Below are 16,393 nucleotides of genomic sequence, written 5' to 3' on the forward strand. Positions count from 1 at the left end.
AACAACGCTAAACCAACATACATTTCGAGGGGTATATTAAAGGAGATACAATTCTTTACAACTATCTTCATGAGTAGGTATTTCAATGAATTTTCTGTAGAATATAAGTAGCCTGAAATTCAGCAGCAAAAAATAATGCAACATAATAAGTAAATACAGTGTCAATGTGTTATATTGTAGAAGAGAATACATAAAGAACCAACAATGATAATTTAATCATATAAAACATGATACATAGCTGAAATACAGTCCACTTAAATAGCTTTGTGACCAAGAATGTTAAATACTGTACTAAATGCCATTTTAAACATAAAATCTCTTAAACTTTTGTGCTTAAACTTTTTTTTCTGTTAAACTATTTCTTATTTTTAATACTGCTACTGTAACTGATATTACAACAGATCACAATTTGCACAGATACATCAACATGAAGACATTTACTTATAAGAAATAAGTCACTTGTCATTAGTTCACAGTGTGGGAAAGTGGTATACACTTGGTCTTGAGAAGGGCTTTCAGTTAATCACTAAGTCCTTCACAGAAGTTTCCTGATATCAGATGCAGTGCGAGATTTAAAAGAATGCGAAACAACACATCACATATTGGAAGGAAAAATAAACTTTTTGATTCTTCATGGGTATCGTCTAAGTGACCTTCGTCTTCTGTTGTAGAAGTGCCTGAGCCCATGTTGTCGTGAAAAATTCATCATGTAATTTTGTTTGCGAGTGCTGTTAAAATCAGAAAGGATAGAAGCAGGGAGGGAAAAAAGAAAGAGCATGTAAGTTCCATCACTGGAAGCACAATCTAGTCTACGTCCTAAGTTACCCTGCTATTTTTTGGAAAATTCTCAGGGTTTATAGGCCATGCTAACATTACCACCCAGGACAGAAGAACTAAAGGTTGACAACTGCATTCACTGCCTTTGGCCTTGAAGAAATCCCCTTCTTTTCATGAGTGAGTTCTGAACTATAACAAATGGTAAATTCTCTTGATTAATTGCAAAAGTGGACTGCAACTGTTTTTGGATTTTTAATTTTATTCTCGAACTCTTTCTGAAAAGGCTGACTTGAATGGAATTAATCTGAGATAAAGTGTGTACTATGCCTATTACCTTATTTACATACATCTTTAACAAGTAGGAAGGACAATTTGATTCTTCCAGCAACCATTGCCATTTAAAGCTTGAGAAACAAAAACAAAGGAAAAACAAACTTCTTTTCGGAATCAGCTTGATCTTCCTATTTCCTGCAGTCTCAGGGGCAAAATGAAGAAGCAATTGTTTTTTCTCAGAATATCAGATTTTACTGCCTTCCTCAAACAGTAAGCAGCTGGGGTCATATTCTATGAACATGGCCTTATGAAGGAGACACCCTACTGAAAAAAAGATGATAAAATAGAAAGTGTAAGTGAATGTATATATGTAAAACTACTGCTGCTACTGCTAAGTCGACTCAGTTGTGTCCGACTCTGTGCGACCCCAGAGATGGCAGCACACCAGGCTCCCCCGTCCCTGGGATTCTCCAGGCAAAAACACTGGAGTGGGTTGCCATTTCCTTCTCCAATGCATGAAAGTGAAAAGTAAAACTGAAGTCGCTCAGTCGTGTCCGACTCCTAGCGACCCCATGGACTGCAGCCTACCAGGCTCCTCCGTCCATGGGATTTTCCAGGCAAGAGTACTGGAGTGGGGTGCCACTGCCTTCTCCGAGATGTAAAACTATGTGCACATATCCCCCTCATGTATATACACACACATTCATACATACATACTCAAGGTCAAGCTGATAAAAATTCTGAAAATGAATTTTAGGAACCTGTAAAAATATGCATGATACTGGCAGAGATAGCTGTTAAAGTTCTGATATGGAAAATGTAATTTAAGAAGGATACTTATCCATAAGATCACTAAAAAGAATCAGACTCCTTTCACACATGGACCGGAGTGACAACATATTTCTATATAGCATCAAAATGTGTTTTCTAAGAGTGAGCCTCTTAGTATTTTCCAAATTCACTCAATCTCTTGAATGCTGTCTTGTCTTAAAGTCTTTTCTTCCTTGTTTGTGTGCTCAGTTATGTCCAATTCTTTGCTACTCCATGAATTGTAGCCTGCCAGGGTCCTCTGTCCATGGAATTTTCTAGGCAGGAATACTGGAGTGGGTTGCCATTTCCTCCTCCAGGGGATCTTCCTGACTCAGGGATCGAACCCTCGTCTCCTGTTTCTCCTGCATTGCTGTTGGATTCTTTACCACTGCACCATCTAAAATGTGCATGGAGCAGGATAATGTCATGTGATGTGATTTCACCATGAAGGTAAATATGATATGAATTTGCATTGGGTTACAGAGGAAGGAAAGACTAATTTTGCACTGAGCAGTGTATTCTTCTGCTCAACAGACCAGATGTAAAACATGTAAAATAAAATATGCAAAGATGTAAAATAATTGTTTTACCTAGATATTATACTAACATTTGTAATATACAGAAACCTTTAAAATGAGGATTTTATAGATGTTACATCATTAGAAAATAAAATTTATAATAAAATCTCTCAAAGAAAAATATATAAAGTGAATTTTATCAGATATACTTGATCAAAAAGTAATAGCATTTGTGCTAAAACTTGATAACAAGACATTGCATTGATCTACAGTTTACAAAATAAAATGATAATAACTTGCACCCTGGATTTCTATCCTATGGAAATGTTAGAAGTGATAGAATGGAAACAAAATATACTCTGAAGACATTATAGAGAAAAAGAAAAAACAATCTGGTTTTGTTTTCAGATAGCTTGACTGTCCTCCCCATTCCCCTGATGTGTTAATATTATATGTATCAATCAAGTTGACCAGTTTCAATGTCACAGTTGAAGGAGGAAATAAATGTATATATTATTTATTAGTGGTGAGAAGTACTACTTGCTGCCTATATAAAGTCTAGTTATAAAAAAAGAACAATGACCTAATGTATTGAACTAATCAAGCGTCAGGAGAAAGAATCCTCTCACCTCTTTAGTTACAGAAGATTAACCTGGAACTAGCTATCTTCCTGCCAGCATCCTAGGACACTTCATGAGTGCTCTTTCCCTGAATTTCCCTGAGCTATTATATTACAGTGGTCCCCTAAGCTAGCCTCCTCATCCTTTCTGCTTATGAAAGAAACACCACTGAAGAGAAACCATAAATACCAAGAAAGTATCACTGAATGTGTAATTGCAAAGAAATTTGTGTAATGTGCAAAGAAAGAAAGAAAAGCTGCTCAGTCATATCTGACTCTTTGTGACCCCATGGACTGTAGCCTACCAGGCTCCTCCATCAAACATTGATTTAATCTTGTTAAAAAGGTTGATTTAATCTTGTCCTTTCATCTATTGTACTTTACAGACATCTCTATTCAAACTCACCTTGAGTCCCTTCCACCTGCCTTACTGGATAATCTTCAACCCAGCTTCCTAAATTTCTACTTATTTTGCAAGTATTACATTTTTTTTTTATTGCTCACCCCTGCCAGTAGGTTTCCGCCCCTACTTTGAATCCTCATACTGTTCCTTTTGTGCTTTGCATGGAGATGACTCATGTTCATATCTTGGCTCCCCTTGACTAAACTTCTCTGGGTGTAGCATGTGTGCCCCACTCCCCCCACCCCCGTACCATAGCACTGAGCCTCCTGCCTGACCCCTGAGTGGTCATGGCATGTTTGTTGAACTTTTGGTGACTTACTGATTGGATTCCTGTTGTAAATCATTACTCTTTAACTATAAGGAATAATTGCAAAGTTAAAGCAATGAAAATTATTCTGTTGTAAACACATTTAACGATATAAGGTATTCAAAGAAAATTTAAAATAGTTAAAATATCTTACAAGGAAAAAAGATAAACTCAGAACACTTGGGATATTCAGTTATCTCAATGCAACCCAAACTGATGGGAAAGTGACCTCAGTATGTGAGAACACAGGAACATTTCATTTGAACAAAAGTTGATGTGCATGTGTGGCGTCAAAGCAACTTCTCCACATAACTAATTATGGACCGATTTAAATTCTACATTTTTATGTTGTTTGTTTTTAGTTGCTCACTCGTGTTCAACTCTGTGACCTCACGGACTGTGTGACCCTCCAGGCTCCTCTACCTAAGGGATTTCCCAGGCAAGAATACTAGAGTGAGTTGCCATTCCCTTCTCCAGGAGATCTTTCCGACCCAGGGATCCAACCCATGTCTCCTGCATTGCAAGTGGATTCTTCACAGCTGAGCCACCAGGGAAGCCTGCTTCATTTTTTATGAGTGAGAAAATAAATATTAACAGGTTGCAGATCTTTAATACCTTGATAATAGATCCAGCTTGGGAGCTTATATTTACTTTAGGAGGCATTTTGACTCAGTGGATATCCTTTAATTTTGAATAAATGTGTATATCCAGTAACATATCTTTAGATCACTGCAAATGTTGATATGCATTCAGCATTTGCAACAGATGTTTGTTATAGATGGCTAATGTTTTGTAGTCACATTAGAAATGGCCACATTTTCAAAGCACACTGGAAAAATTTTGTTACATAAAACATAAGTATCTCTGGTGACAGGATGGAATCTAACAAAAGTAGATTTTTTCCAGTTCATAAGCTTTTGAAAATCAAGCATCATGGGAAGCTATGCCAAAGTGCTGCCTGCTTCAAGGACCATGAATAAACTCACATGGTTACTAAACACTTGTAGTTTCTAGAATATCTAATTTATGGGACTGGACATTAGAAGAATTTTAAACCAGTTGAAAGATGTCATGCTCATTATGTCTTTTCTTTTCTTTTTTTTTTTTTGTGGAGCAGATCTGGGACCCTATTTTTGGTTTTGATACATATAGATGGATGTGATGGTTTAGTTGCTTAAGTCATGTCCAACTCTTGCAGCCCCATGGACTGTAGCCTGCCAGGCTCCTCTGTCCGTGGGGATTCTCCTGGCAAGAATACTGGAGTGGGTTGCCATTTCCTTCTCCAATATAGATGTATAGTTATAGATAAACTAGTTATAAACTTATAACCAAAATAATTATAGGTGTGATGGAATTTTAAGGATTTATTTCTTCACTGCAATAGTATTAATATGAGAAAGTATTTTATTACAATTCCAGTGAAAGCAGGTAATATTCATTCCAAGGCATATCAACTATGGTTCTTGACTTATCAATTTACTTGACTGAATAGAACTAGGTCCATTTAAAAATTTCTATTTTGAGGAAGCCACTGAAAGAAGGGAGAGTGATCAATGACCTCTTGGAAATGCTAACTTAAATTTCCATTATTGCTGTGGGAGTTTAGGGACTTTAAATAGCATATGGAATAAAAAAATGCTTCCCTCATAGGAAATACAGATATTGCAAGTTTTTTCAAGAACTAGTGACTGTTCACCTTGTATTCTTCACTGGAGCCACTATTTTAAGTTATTTATCATAAAAAATTAAGTGATTTGTTGTTGATTCTAAAGGAAATGGGGAAGGTGGAGACTTGATAAAAGTAATGTGAGTGCATAGAAATTTAGTTATTTTTACTGTTAAGTAATTTTTCATCAAAACTTATGATATAATAAGTAATGCTTTATATCAATGCAAAAATAAGAATCCAGTGACTGCCATTATTTTTCAGAGAAATACTGATGATTGTAAGATGGGACACTGCCACTGAAATTAATCAATTAAACTGCCCTGCAGAGAAGATGCTGTACATTTTACTTTCAAGGCCTTGCATTTTCAGGAGGGATATACGTAAGTACGTGTGGGCTCACATATCTCACAAATGTAGAGCACTTCATTTTTCTTTTCCCTACTGAATGGGGCTGAGAATAGTATCTGATATTATGTACTTAGGGGAAATGAAACTTCTAGCAGAATATGCATATGTTTAACAAACAATAACCATTTTACCTTCTTACCTAGGTTTAAAGTATCTCCAAATGTAAACATATGTTAAAGAAGTCTTACCTAAGGATATCTAAGTCTTACCTAAGGATACCAGTCTTACCTAAGTATACTTTCTTTCCTAAGTTTTAAAGTATCCCTATTAGAGAGCAAATGTAGATACGTATTCTAAAAGGCCAATCCTTTTCTAGATCCTAAGGATAGGATCTAGAACTCACAAATATTATGAATAAATCCACTCCCTTTTGCTGGTTCATTTATTAACAGAATAGATTTGAGAAGTCCAGGCATTCTCAATCATCTCTAGCACAAGAGATCTTTTGAAAGACACCACATTTAATCAGAGCCCATAGCTCTTGTGCACACATTTCTATTTTCATTTCCTCTCATAACAAACCTATAAGCTTTTCATATTTTGAGAACGTCTAGGAAAATCCCAGGCACAGAATCAAGCAGTCCAATGAAGGCATGCTGATTGGCACTCTGGTCTATGCTGTTTGTATACATCAGAGAATTACTACAATTTGGCTGAACACCAAGTTTACATGATACAGGTTTCAAGTGTTCCAGTATTTCTCAATATTACATATAACTTTGCTTTCACAGTTTTTTTTTTTCATTGCAAAGGTCTTCCACAAAATTTCTCAGTTAACATAGGTAATAACAATGAAACTTAGTAAATAGTTCCCCAGAATTAGTAAGAGGACTTACCTTACTCTAGTGGAAAACCAATGACAGCAAATAATGAAATATAACACAAGTTAAAAAATGCCTTTCAACACATGCAGCACTGTGATTAGTCATAAAAGTCTGATCAGGTTTAGACGCAATATACGATTTTTCATCTCTTTTGAAAATAAAAATTAAAGAAGTTATTCCTTATTCTTCTATACCTAGTATATACATATATTTAACTTTTCTATGTAATGCAACATGCAATATTTGCTCATAACCATATGTGTTAAAGTACATGTAGCTACAGTACTACATTTGGCATAAATGTTGCATATAAAGCATAAATATGAAAGTAACAGTTTAATAACTACCATAAATGTTATTATTTGATTTTTCAATTATTTACATTTTAGAAGATACTTATTCCTGAATATATTAAGGAATGGGCTTTTAGAAATAGTAAGTCCTGTATATCAAATAACACAATCAAATTTAAGGAAGGATAAATATGCTTTGCAACAAATGTAATACATTATTCTCCATAAATCATTTGTGCCAAAAATATGACAGTATCTTGATAATGAATAGCATGAGGGAATGGCCATGATGGAACTCATATTATTAAAATCTGATAAATGCTTTTAAGACCATAGTTAGCAACATATTGGTTTTCAATTCTCAGCAAATGTGGTGATAATTCACTTTTTTGGTAACTCAGTTCACAAAGGCTGACTCTTTACTGAGCAGTTTACTTTCAAGGTACACATGCAAAAATCAGCCCGCTTCATCATACACATGACAGGTTGTGACTTAAGACACATACACAGGAAATGTGATGTGTGAATGAAATGCATAGTTGGGTGAGGGAGATTCTTAGGATAGAAGGATGAGTGCCCTGGCAACAAAGGTTAAAAAAAAGATTCTCTTTTATCCTAAGAAGACCCCACCAGCATGGATCTTGTGAGGGATCTGCCCAAATGTATTCACAAACATTTACGGAAAAACAAATATTCTACACTAGCCAACGAATTCAGAGAAATTAGGTTTCTGACACTTGATTGTCAATGACTGTGTTACACTGCATCACTCAGACTTTACAGATGAGGACTTTTTGTAAGCTAGTGAGGCTGGGAAAAAGTGATCTGTCAATTTGGTTCATCTGCTCTGTGGCAGATTAGCAAGGGCTAATCATCATGAAGTGCTTTTCATGTACAGGTTTTATTGAAAAAATCATCAGAGTGGGGAGATTACACTCTCAAACAAGCATAAGGCATAAGTGACTTTGCTTGTTAAATGCCAAAACGGTAGTTTTTATCTTTATGGTGTGGGGCTTATTCTGTATATCCATATTTATGAAACTCAAATCCTTCTGGATGGAGTATTTTAGAATTAAACTATTAAATTAAAAATATGTTCTGTATCTTGTTCATTTAGGATGCACTCCTAAACCTTGAAATATTTTCAAAAGTGCTACATTTTTTTTTTCTCATCAAACTCATGTATCTTCTCACTAAGATGGGCAGTACTGAGGATAGACTCAAGATACCATGCGTGATCACAGGTTTTTTTTCTCAGAGTTTTTAGCATGTGTCCTTAGTGCACATGCAAAAGAGCTAAACTATGGCAATAAAGCTATATTAGGGCCAGTCTTTACTCAGAAAAAAAAATACATTCTAAAAATGTATACCTCCAACCATTGGTTGCAAAAAACATATCAGTTGCCCTATTTGCAGTTTTCAATTAGGTAGGGCTTGTATCTCTTTAGGTATGCACCTCAGCCTCCTGTTCCTGCCACACTTAAAAAACCAACAATCTTAGTTTATATAACTGTTATTATACATAAGTATAATTAATTAGGATGAGATTTTGAATTTAATAGGGCTTTATGGGAGTATTTCACCTATTTCTAAATATACATCTGCTGCAGCAAAGATATAATTAGTAATATTTGTGAACTGTGACATGAACCTTGGCTGGTTTCTTTGTGTTTTATCTGCTTGAAAGACACTTGGAAAAATTATTTTATTTTTCTGAATTATCTGGAACTTTAATTTTAAGCTCATTAAATGAATGAATTAAAATAAATTATGTACAGCTATGGAAGGCATATTAACTAACAAATGCCTTAAAATTTTTTGTGAGTCTTCTGAAAAGATGTAGTTTAAAAGACTACAGTGGCATGGACATATTAAATCCTAATACAAAAGCAAAAAATCAAAAATATAGTTCTGAAAAGATAATTTCTTTGTATGGTATTTCTAAAGCAACTTATTGATTAAACTCAACTTTATGAAATATTTCTTCCTTCCAAAAAAGAAGGAAAACAAACTAACTCCTTTAGTTTTAACAAATTTTAACATATAATAATGTATACATACGCTTATCAATATGTAAAATTTTATGGTTGCATGTATAAAGTTATAATTTAAAATCATTCACTGAAAAGAAGACTCTGAATAAAACTCAAGTCATGTAATACTCTGCATGTGAGGCAATGACCTTTTTGCATTCAGAATGTTTTAGTTCCCTGAGACTCTGAGAAAATCATACAGAGTGAGAGCAGACAGGTGGCTGGTAAGTGATAAATTCTTCAAAGTACTAAAATTCTGGAGACGGAATAAAAGTAAAGTCTTTACAAATGCAGATTATTGCTCCAGAAAAAATACCAGAAACACTAGGTTGATTCTTGTAATAATATCACAAGAATATCATGAAGCTGGCAGCTGCTTATAAAAATTAATACCAATGCCAGGTATACCAGAAGGTTCCCTTGGGAACTGTATGATGTGAACCTTTGAGGCAGCAGGTCACCTCCGTTTGACTCCCGAGTTGTGAAGGGGTTATTTCATACCAAGGAGTATATTTGTACTTCTGACCCACTTACTCTTTAATTTTATTCTGTGGGAAGGAACTGTGGTGATGATAAGCCTTTGAAATCTGAAATGGATCATTGCAATTGCTCGGCTGGGTGGGAGGAGAAGAAATATCTATTCAAACACATGACATGTAAGATTTGTTACATCTACCCAAGGTCAGTATTAGCACCCTGCCTTCTATTGAGGACTGTCAAATTTTGAACTTTTCATAAAAGTTGGTAATGCTTTGTGAGGGATAGGAAGCTCCATTAATGTAAACTGAGAGAGAGACTTGAAAGATAAAAACTAGTTACTAATTCTAAATCTGATTCTCAAACAGTTTATTAGAATGAACTGAGGTGCTTTTTAAAAAGACTGATGCTCAGGTCTCACTGCAGATCAGTGGAAATCAGATTGTCCATAGGGATGGGTATGGGCATTGGGACACATGTTGATGCTTCCAAAAGCTCTTAAGTGTATCTCATGTTCAATCAGATTGAGAAGCACTCCTTTGAAAGGAAAGTAGCCAGGGAAGAATGGATGTAGGGTTGGTTTTTGGTCTGTCTGGATATCTTGCTCTCTCTGACCTTACCAAAAATCATTCATTTTAGAGCTCAGCTTAGTCCAGTCTCCTGGCATAATGCAGTCTGAGGAGATCAAAATCTAAGTGAAACATCAGCCTCATTATATGGAGTCAACTGAGTCTGGACTGTTACTATAAACATCAACCTTCTCTTATGGAGGCAGAGCCCAGCAAGTGGTCCAAAGCAGCAGAGCGCACAGTGGGAGCTTGTGTAGGGACTGGGTTGCTCTTGGATCTGGGGGTTGATATGGATGCCATGCAAGCAGGTGCCTCAGTGAAAACTAGGACAAGGACTAACTCAAGACTGAAAAATTCAGCCCATGGCTATGATTGAAAGAAAACAAATCTGGTAGGTTTCCTACCAATTAATCATTTAAATTTGCTTTCAAAATGACTGAAATCAGCCAAAGAGCTGATTTCATTTTCTATTTTGTAAACAGAATGAACATTTGAACCTATCTACCGAGAAGATTCGCCTCTCCTTGCCAACCACTTGGAGCCATCAGTCCGAACCCGCCGAGACATAAGCATTCCAGTTCTACAGGAACTAGATTGTTAGAAAAAAAGCAAGTCATCTCTGTGGAACAGTCAACCCAGCTAGTTGAGAGTGCTGACAACCTTATTATGGGAGAAACCATGGAGGGGGCACCCTTGACTTCTTAGGTGCTGGGATTAAAATCACGAGGAATCTGAAACCAAATTCTTTGTTCTGGTTTTGACCATGTCACTAAATGGAAGAATGCCCCAGGCATCTGTGGCTTGGATAGGTGTTTGTAATCAGGCACATGAACTAGTGATTCTCTGCACATCGACCAGCACAGATCCTTTTTCTTTTCAGGATGTCATTCCATTTTATAAGGCAACCCAGACTTCACGAAGGCACTGATCCCATTTACCTGGAGACTTCTGTTCCAGTCCCACTGAATTAATATTGTCAAACTGTTATATAAACTGTTACTTACTGAAGTTTTCTAAGGTACATTAAGTTATACTTGGGGCCTTGTAATATCACTTGTTGACTAGAGCTATAGTTTGCAGTTGTGGAAGAGTGGAAGCCAAAGTGATCCTGTGGGGGTTTCTCATCAGGAACAATTCTTACTGAATTAAGGAGCATGCCATATCAAAGGAATTTCAAACCTTTCTGAAATGGACATGAGATGTTATGTATCAGATACTCACAGCACGACCTCCACGTGGTCCAAAGCCCATTGATCATGACCTGTTCCATTGTGGCGTGGCTGCCACCAGCGCAATAAAACTCCTTTCATCCGTGCCTCCCTAGGTTACAGATAAGAAGACAGGTCAAACACTAGATAAGAGAGAACCTTCTGGTAAATTCAATACATGCACTCCTTTGCTCAGTCGTGTCCGACTCTTTGCAACCCCATAGACTGTAGCCTACCAGGCTCCTCTGTCCGTGGGATTTTCCAGGCAATAGTACTGGAGTGGATTGCCATTTCCTTCTCCAGAGGATCTTCCCAACCCAGGGCTCAAACCTGGGTCTCCCACATTGAAGACAGACGCTTTACCATCTGAGCCACCAGGGAAGTCCAATAAATACAATAGGCTACTCTAAATCAACAGAACTTTGGGTATGGAATTTAGATTTGCTTAGGTCACAGTATTCTTCTAAGCAGCATCACATTTTATTGGCTACTCAAGGATTTACAATCCTTCTACATTTCTCTCATTTCTTCCCCTTGTTCCACTAGGACCTGGAAGAGCTGCATCTTCAGTCAACAAATGGATGTACCTTCTGTGTGATGGGTTAGATGCTAGACACTTAGGGTACCATGCCAGGTAAAACTGACAAACCTACCTATCCTCAGCAAATTCTCAAACCAGTGTACCCAGAAGGAGATTTAAAATGTTGTCTTCTAAAGGACTAGAAACACATTACTGGGAGGGAAATATGCACAAAGCACCTTGGTATTTAATTGTTTTCCTCTGTTCCCTCTTGCTCTTATTCTTGGCTCCAAGTTTTGTCAGTTGTCCCAACAGGAAATAGTACCACAACTTTGGGGATCTGGATTAGTCAGTCTTGGTTCTGCCACCACTGACTTTGTGGTGTTTGTTCATATAACTTCATCACACACTGTTGATTTTCCTTTCTGGGCACTTACAGGGGGACGTTATAGGACACCCTCTGAGCCTGGGTGAAGTCCTTTGGCTGGTGCTGTGCGATGACATGCCAGGTGATCCCATTGTTGACGCTGTACTGCAGCAGCACGGCCTTGTCCACGGCATGGGGGCCACTCAGGTCACTGTTGCAGCTGTCTGTCTGTGATGTGCTCCCAATTTGCAAAACAAACATAATTTTGCTGAAAAAAACAAAACACAGGAGAATTCATTTTTAAACAAAAGTCAGGTAGTATTCAAGGAGTTATACTTTATTTTTTAAAATCTTGTTTCTAAGTGCTGAAATTTTCAAGTTCATAATATGGTAAAAATAGAAGCATCCAGTCTTATGACTAAGTCACATAAATAACAAAATTTATTTTACTATCTTTTACATCATACATATGAAAAATAAGCTTGGAAGGTGTTCTACACAGAGAAAATTCTGACTTTCAAAGATCTTTTTTCTTCCTTCCTTTGATGTTAGAAATCTTGTTTGAACATTTCTCCTGAAACACCTTCTGTTTTCTGCAAGGTGATATCAGCCAAATAGGCAGCTGAGGACATGCAGAAGACAAGAAATAAAGCCATACTATTTACTCTATATGCTTTTTACGGTGGAGAAGGAAAGAGTAGCTTTATTTTTTGGCCAGGCAAAGGGGGAACACAATAGGCTAGTGACTCAAGAACTGTGTCTCTATGCTATATGCTTTTTATAAGGAGCTTCAAGCTGAACAGAATCTGGACTAGGATAAATTATGTTTATTTTAGGAAAAGATGTCTGGAGATCAGAGAAGAGGGAAAACTGAGTTAGACATGCAGGCTCTGGACTATGTCTGCTGTTGTGTTTGATGTGCTTCTCACAGGCATCCTTGCCCTTAGAAGATATAACTTTTAAACATAGGAAATCTATCTTTATAAGATTCCTAAAGTGATTAATAAAATTCCTGAGTGATTAACAGAGTGATTAATAGGTGGTCAAATAAACTGCTAGACTTAAACCTGTAAATGCACTAATCAATTTAAAGCAAAGTTACTCTTAGGGCAGACAAAAAGCTGTGTTTTCTCTGGCTTAGGTGCAGAGCTGGAAGGGCAGGTGGGGAAGAAAATTCAACCCTCCTGGGTCTCTTTTCCTTTGTCTTCTCTGTTCTACATTAGCGTGCAGTTCCTAAACTGTGTGAACTTTTAAAGTTCCCATCTATCCAACCATCAATCTTCCATTTCCATTTGTAGATACATATGCTAAATATAGGACTATATAAGCTTGCATTACTATAAATCTTCACACTCACATTTGTATTTACATCCTTGCATATGATCCACATTAAATTATCTATATAGATTATTCATAACCAATTATTTACTTTTCAACTTTATTGACATACAACCGACCTATAGCACTGTGTTACTGTGATACACTTCTCTGTTTTTTATATTTGACCATTTCTCTAAGCTTATGCCTATGTTACCACCACTCACAAGGAAACTCTATACTAAATTTAAGCAAATCATAATTCTGAGTTGTGAAAACATATACTTTCTCATACCAAATTCAGCTGATATTAAGTTTCTACTGCTTAGTGACACCCATGCCATGAAGTTCATGATCATATCTAACAATGGACAGTGATGTGCTTGTGACTGATTCTGTATCTGAACTACAACACAGGAGTTTTGTTACCTTGCTCGAGTGAGATCCAGAGGTTTGGTGGCAGCTTGTCTTATCTGACAGCCATTAAAATAGAGCGAGTCCCCATGCGCATAGGGTGCCAGCTGCCCACAGCCACTTCCTATCACTCCACCTTGAATAGTTTCCCAGTTTGCCTCAGTGACTCTTGCCGACTCAAAATTATCTTTGATGTAACTGGGAAGGTCATGACTGAAAATAGAGCAGTCGTCGCCTAGAGGGAAATGAATAGTTGCACAAATTAGCTGGAACAAGCAGAATCATCGAAGATTATGAATAAGCATTCAATTTCACATTTAATCCAATCAATGTCAGATTTACTGTAAGAATGACAAAATACCAAGCAGATATAGATTCCTAGAGATAAATATTTCTCTTTTATTTCAGCAGTTATTGGCTTATGTTGCTGAAAAGTCATATTATCTTTGAGTTGATATTTACTAAAACAGGTAGGTGCTAATGTACTTAGTACTGGTATAAGCCCATTGTTCAAAAAAAAAAAAAAAACCAAAACACAGCGTCTGGCTGGGCTAGCATGTTTACCAGCCATGGGTCTTAGAAGGGAGCTCTCACCCTGGCATGAGAGGCAACATAATTTCTTTTCCCCTAGGGTGATAAGAAAATAGCAGGAAAGAAGTCATGTTCTTGTTCTCCTTCTAGCTCTTATAGTTGATTCTTGAGAACAGAGTCTATATTTTATTCATTGTTGGATTGTAATACCTAGCATAATACTGAGTACATATAAAATATTCCATAATGAAGCTGGAATAAATACAGGAATAATAAACTGGAAGTGTTTCTCAGAGATAACAGAACTGCAATAGAGGCATTTAAGGAAGGCACTACTTTAGCAAATGTGTATGTCTTTACATTTTTCCTTGACTGGAAAGCACAACTTTTCTCAATGTCTAAATTAACTCAAAATCAAAAGCTCATAGTTCTGCTGGATCAGAGAAAAGGGCAAATTCTAGACACCTAGGACTCCTAGTGAGACAGCTGAGTTGTTCATTTGCCTAAAAGTTCAAATTCTCTAGCTAACACTTGGACAGACCCAGCTGGTCTCAGCAATAAGACGACCAGGGGAAGAAGACAGAGGCTAAGAATTTCTAACATCAGAGATGTGCAGCAGTCTACATTTATCATACTCATTTCATTTGGAGGCAAGGAAATAGCATCCATCAAGAAAGCTAAGTAGATTCTACTCCAGAATCCAAATCTATGGGTTCTTGCATTGTACACTTGGGAGAAGCTAATTCTGGTCCTCTTTGGATAAACCTCTTATCTCTGAGAGACATAGAGACTGATTGGAAAGAACTACCTGGGGTTCTGGTCTTTTTTCCGACATGTACTATTAGGGAAGTCACTTACGCTCCCCTCAATTTCTTTACCTATAAAGTGATAATGGTGACATTCAACATAGTTAATTTATGGGGGTGGGTATCATAAGTACTGAATGACTCTGCTGAATGAATGGGGGGATACTTGTGTAAACAGTAAAGCATAAGGCAATGTAAGGGGTCAGTATAAAAATTTAGTGTGCATTGCTCTTTGTCAAGAATTAGGCTCCGAGGATGTAATAGTAATTGGATACAGTGAACTTTGTAACATAGAGGCTGAAACCTGTGAGAAACATTTCATCAAAGGAAAGCAGGGCTGCAGGCTTTCAAACAGGACTGACAGAGCAACCTCCTGGGATCTCAGCAGTTGAGTAGATACTTTGCCCGAAACGCATCATCAGCCTCTAGAAACTGAAGCAGTAAAAATGTATTTTTTGAGTTATGAAGGTTTTTCTGTATGTGTATGTGATGAAGAGACCTGGGAAACAGAACATTTTGAATTGTCAGCTCCATCTTGGGAGGCCAGGGGCTGCTGCCCCTGGGAGAGCCCAAGGAAGAAAGAATATTGGTCCAATGTCTGGGGACAGGCAGCCAGGCAGGGAAGGAGAGAGGCCCACAGCAAAAATCAAGTGTGGAAGGTAGAGGCTGGGGCAGGGAGTCACGTGGAAGTTGGAGAATGTAAGGTACTATAGAATATTCAAGGGGGGTGGATACAATCTGCATTTTAAAAAATTCAAGGAACATAGCATAAAATTATCCTTCATAATTCATCCCCAAGGTAAATAAGTCTGTGATCAAAGAGTGCATCATCTATCTCAAATCCCTCAGGCCAGAGTTTCTATCCATTCCCTGGTGGCCTTTGCACACATGTTGAGATGAGCAGAACCTTACTGTCTCCTGGGTCAAGAACAACAAACCAGGATTCTGACCTTGGAAACTTTCATCACAGATGCAGACGGCACCGGTGGTACAGTATCCGTGCCCACTGCAGAGCTTAGGGCAAGCCTCTCCGATGTACACGTGATCGATTGCCCAGCTCTGCTTCTCTGTTTCTTCGCCCTTCTGGATCCAGCGGAACTGTGTTGCACTGAAAGCAGAAGGGATTCAGGAGGCTTTTGTTGCCCATGGGTGTGTCCAGCCTCTAGTCTCTGGAGATAGGGGCTATTTCTAAGAAAAGGGCTTCTAAAACTTTCCCCCGAAGCATCCAATTGGCAGAGGTGAGTGAACTT

At 37.4% G+C, this 16,393-nt stretch overlaps 1 protein-coding gene across 1 annotated transcript in view; it reads right to left on the minus strand.

Moving 5' to 3' along the window:
* Positions 1 to 631: 631 nt before the first annotated feature.
* RELN (reelin) overlaps positions 632 to 16,393 on the minus strand; it is a 536,555-nt gene continuing 520,793 nt past the window's right edge. The window contains exons 60-65 of the mRNA XM_052638374.1: positions 16,094 to 16,251; positions 13,822 to 14,041; positions 12,146 to 12,343; positions 11,202 to 11,300; positions 6,621 to 6,626; positions 632 to 728 (exon numbers count right to left, since the gene is read on the minus strand). Coding sequence (XP_052494334.1) covers positions 632 to 728; positions 6,621 to 6,626; positions 11,202 to 11,300; positions 12,146 to 12,343; positions 13,822 to 14,041; positions 16,094 to 16,251 — 778 coding nt within the window. The remainder of the gene's footprint in view (positions 729 to 6,620; positions 6,627 to 11,201; positions 11,301 to 12,145; positions 12,344 to 13,821; positions 14,042 to 16,093; positions 16,252 to 16,393) is intronic.

This window comes from Budorcas taxicolor, chromosome 4 (genome assembly GCF_023091745.1).
Source record: "Budorcas taxicolor isolate Tak-1 chromosome 4, Takin1.1, whole genome shotgun sequence".
In the NCBI taxonomy this organism is placed as follows: Eukaryota; Metazoa; Chordata; class Mammalia; order Artiodactyla; family Bovidae; genus Budorcas; species Budorcas taxicolor.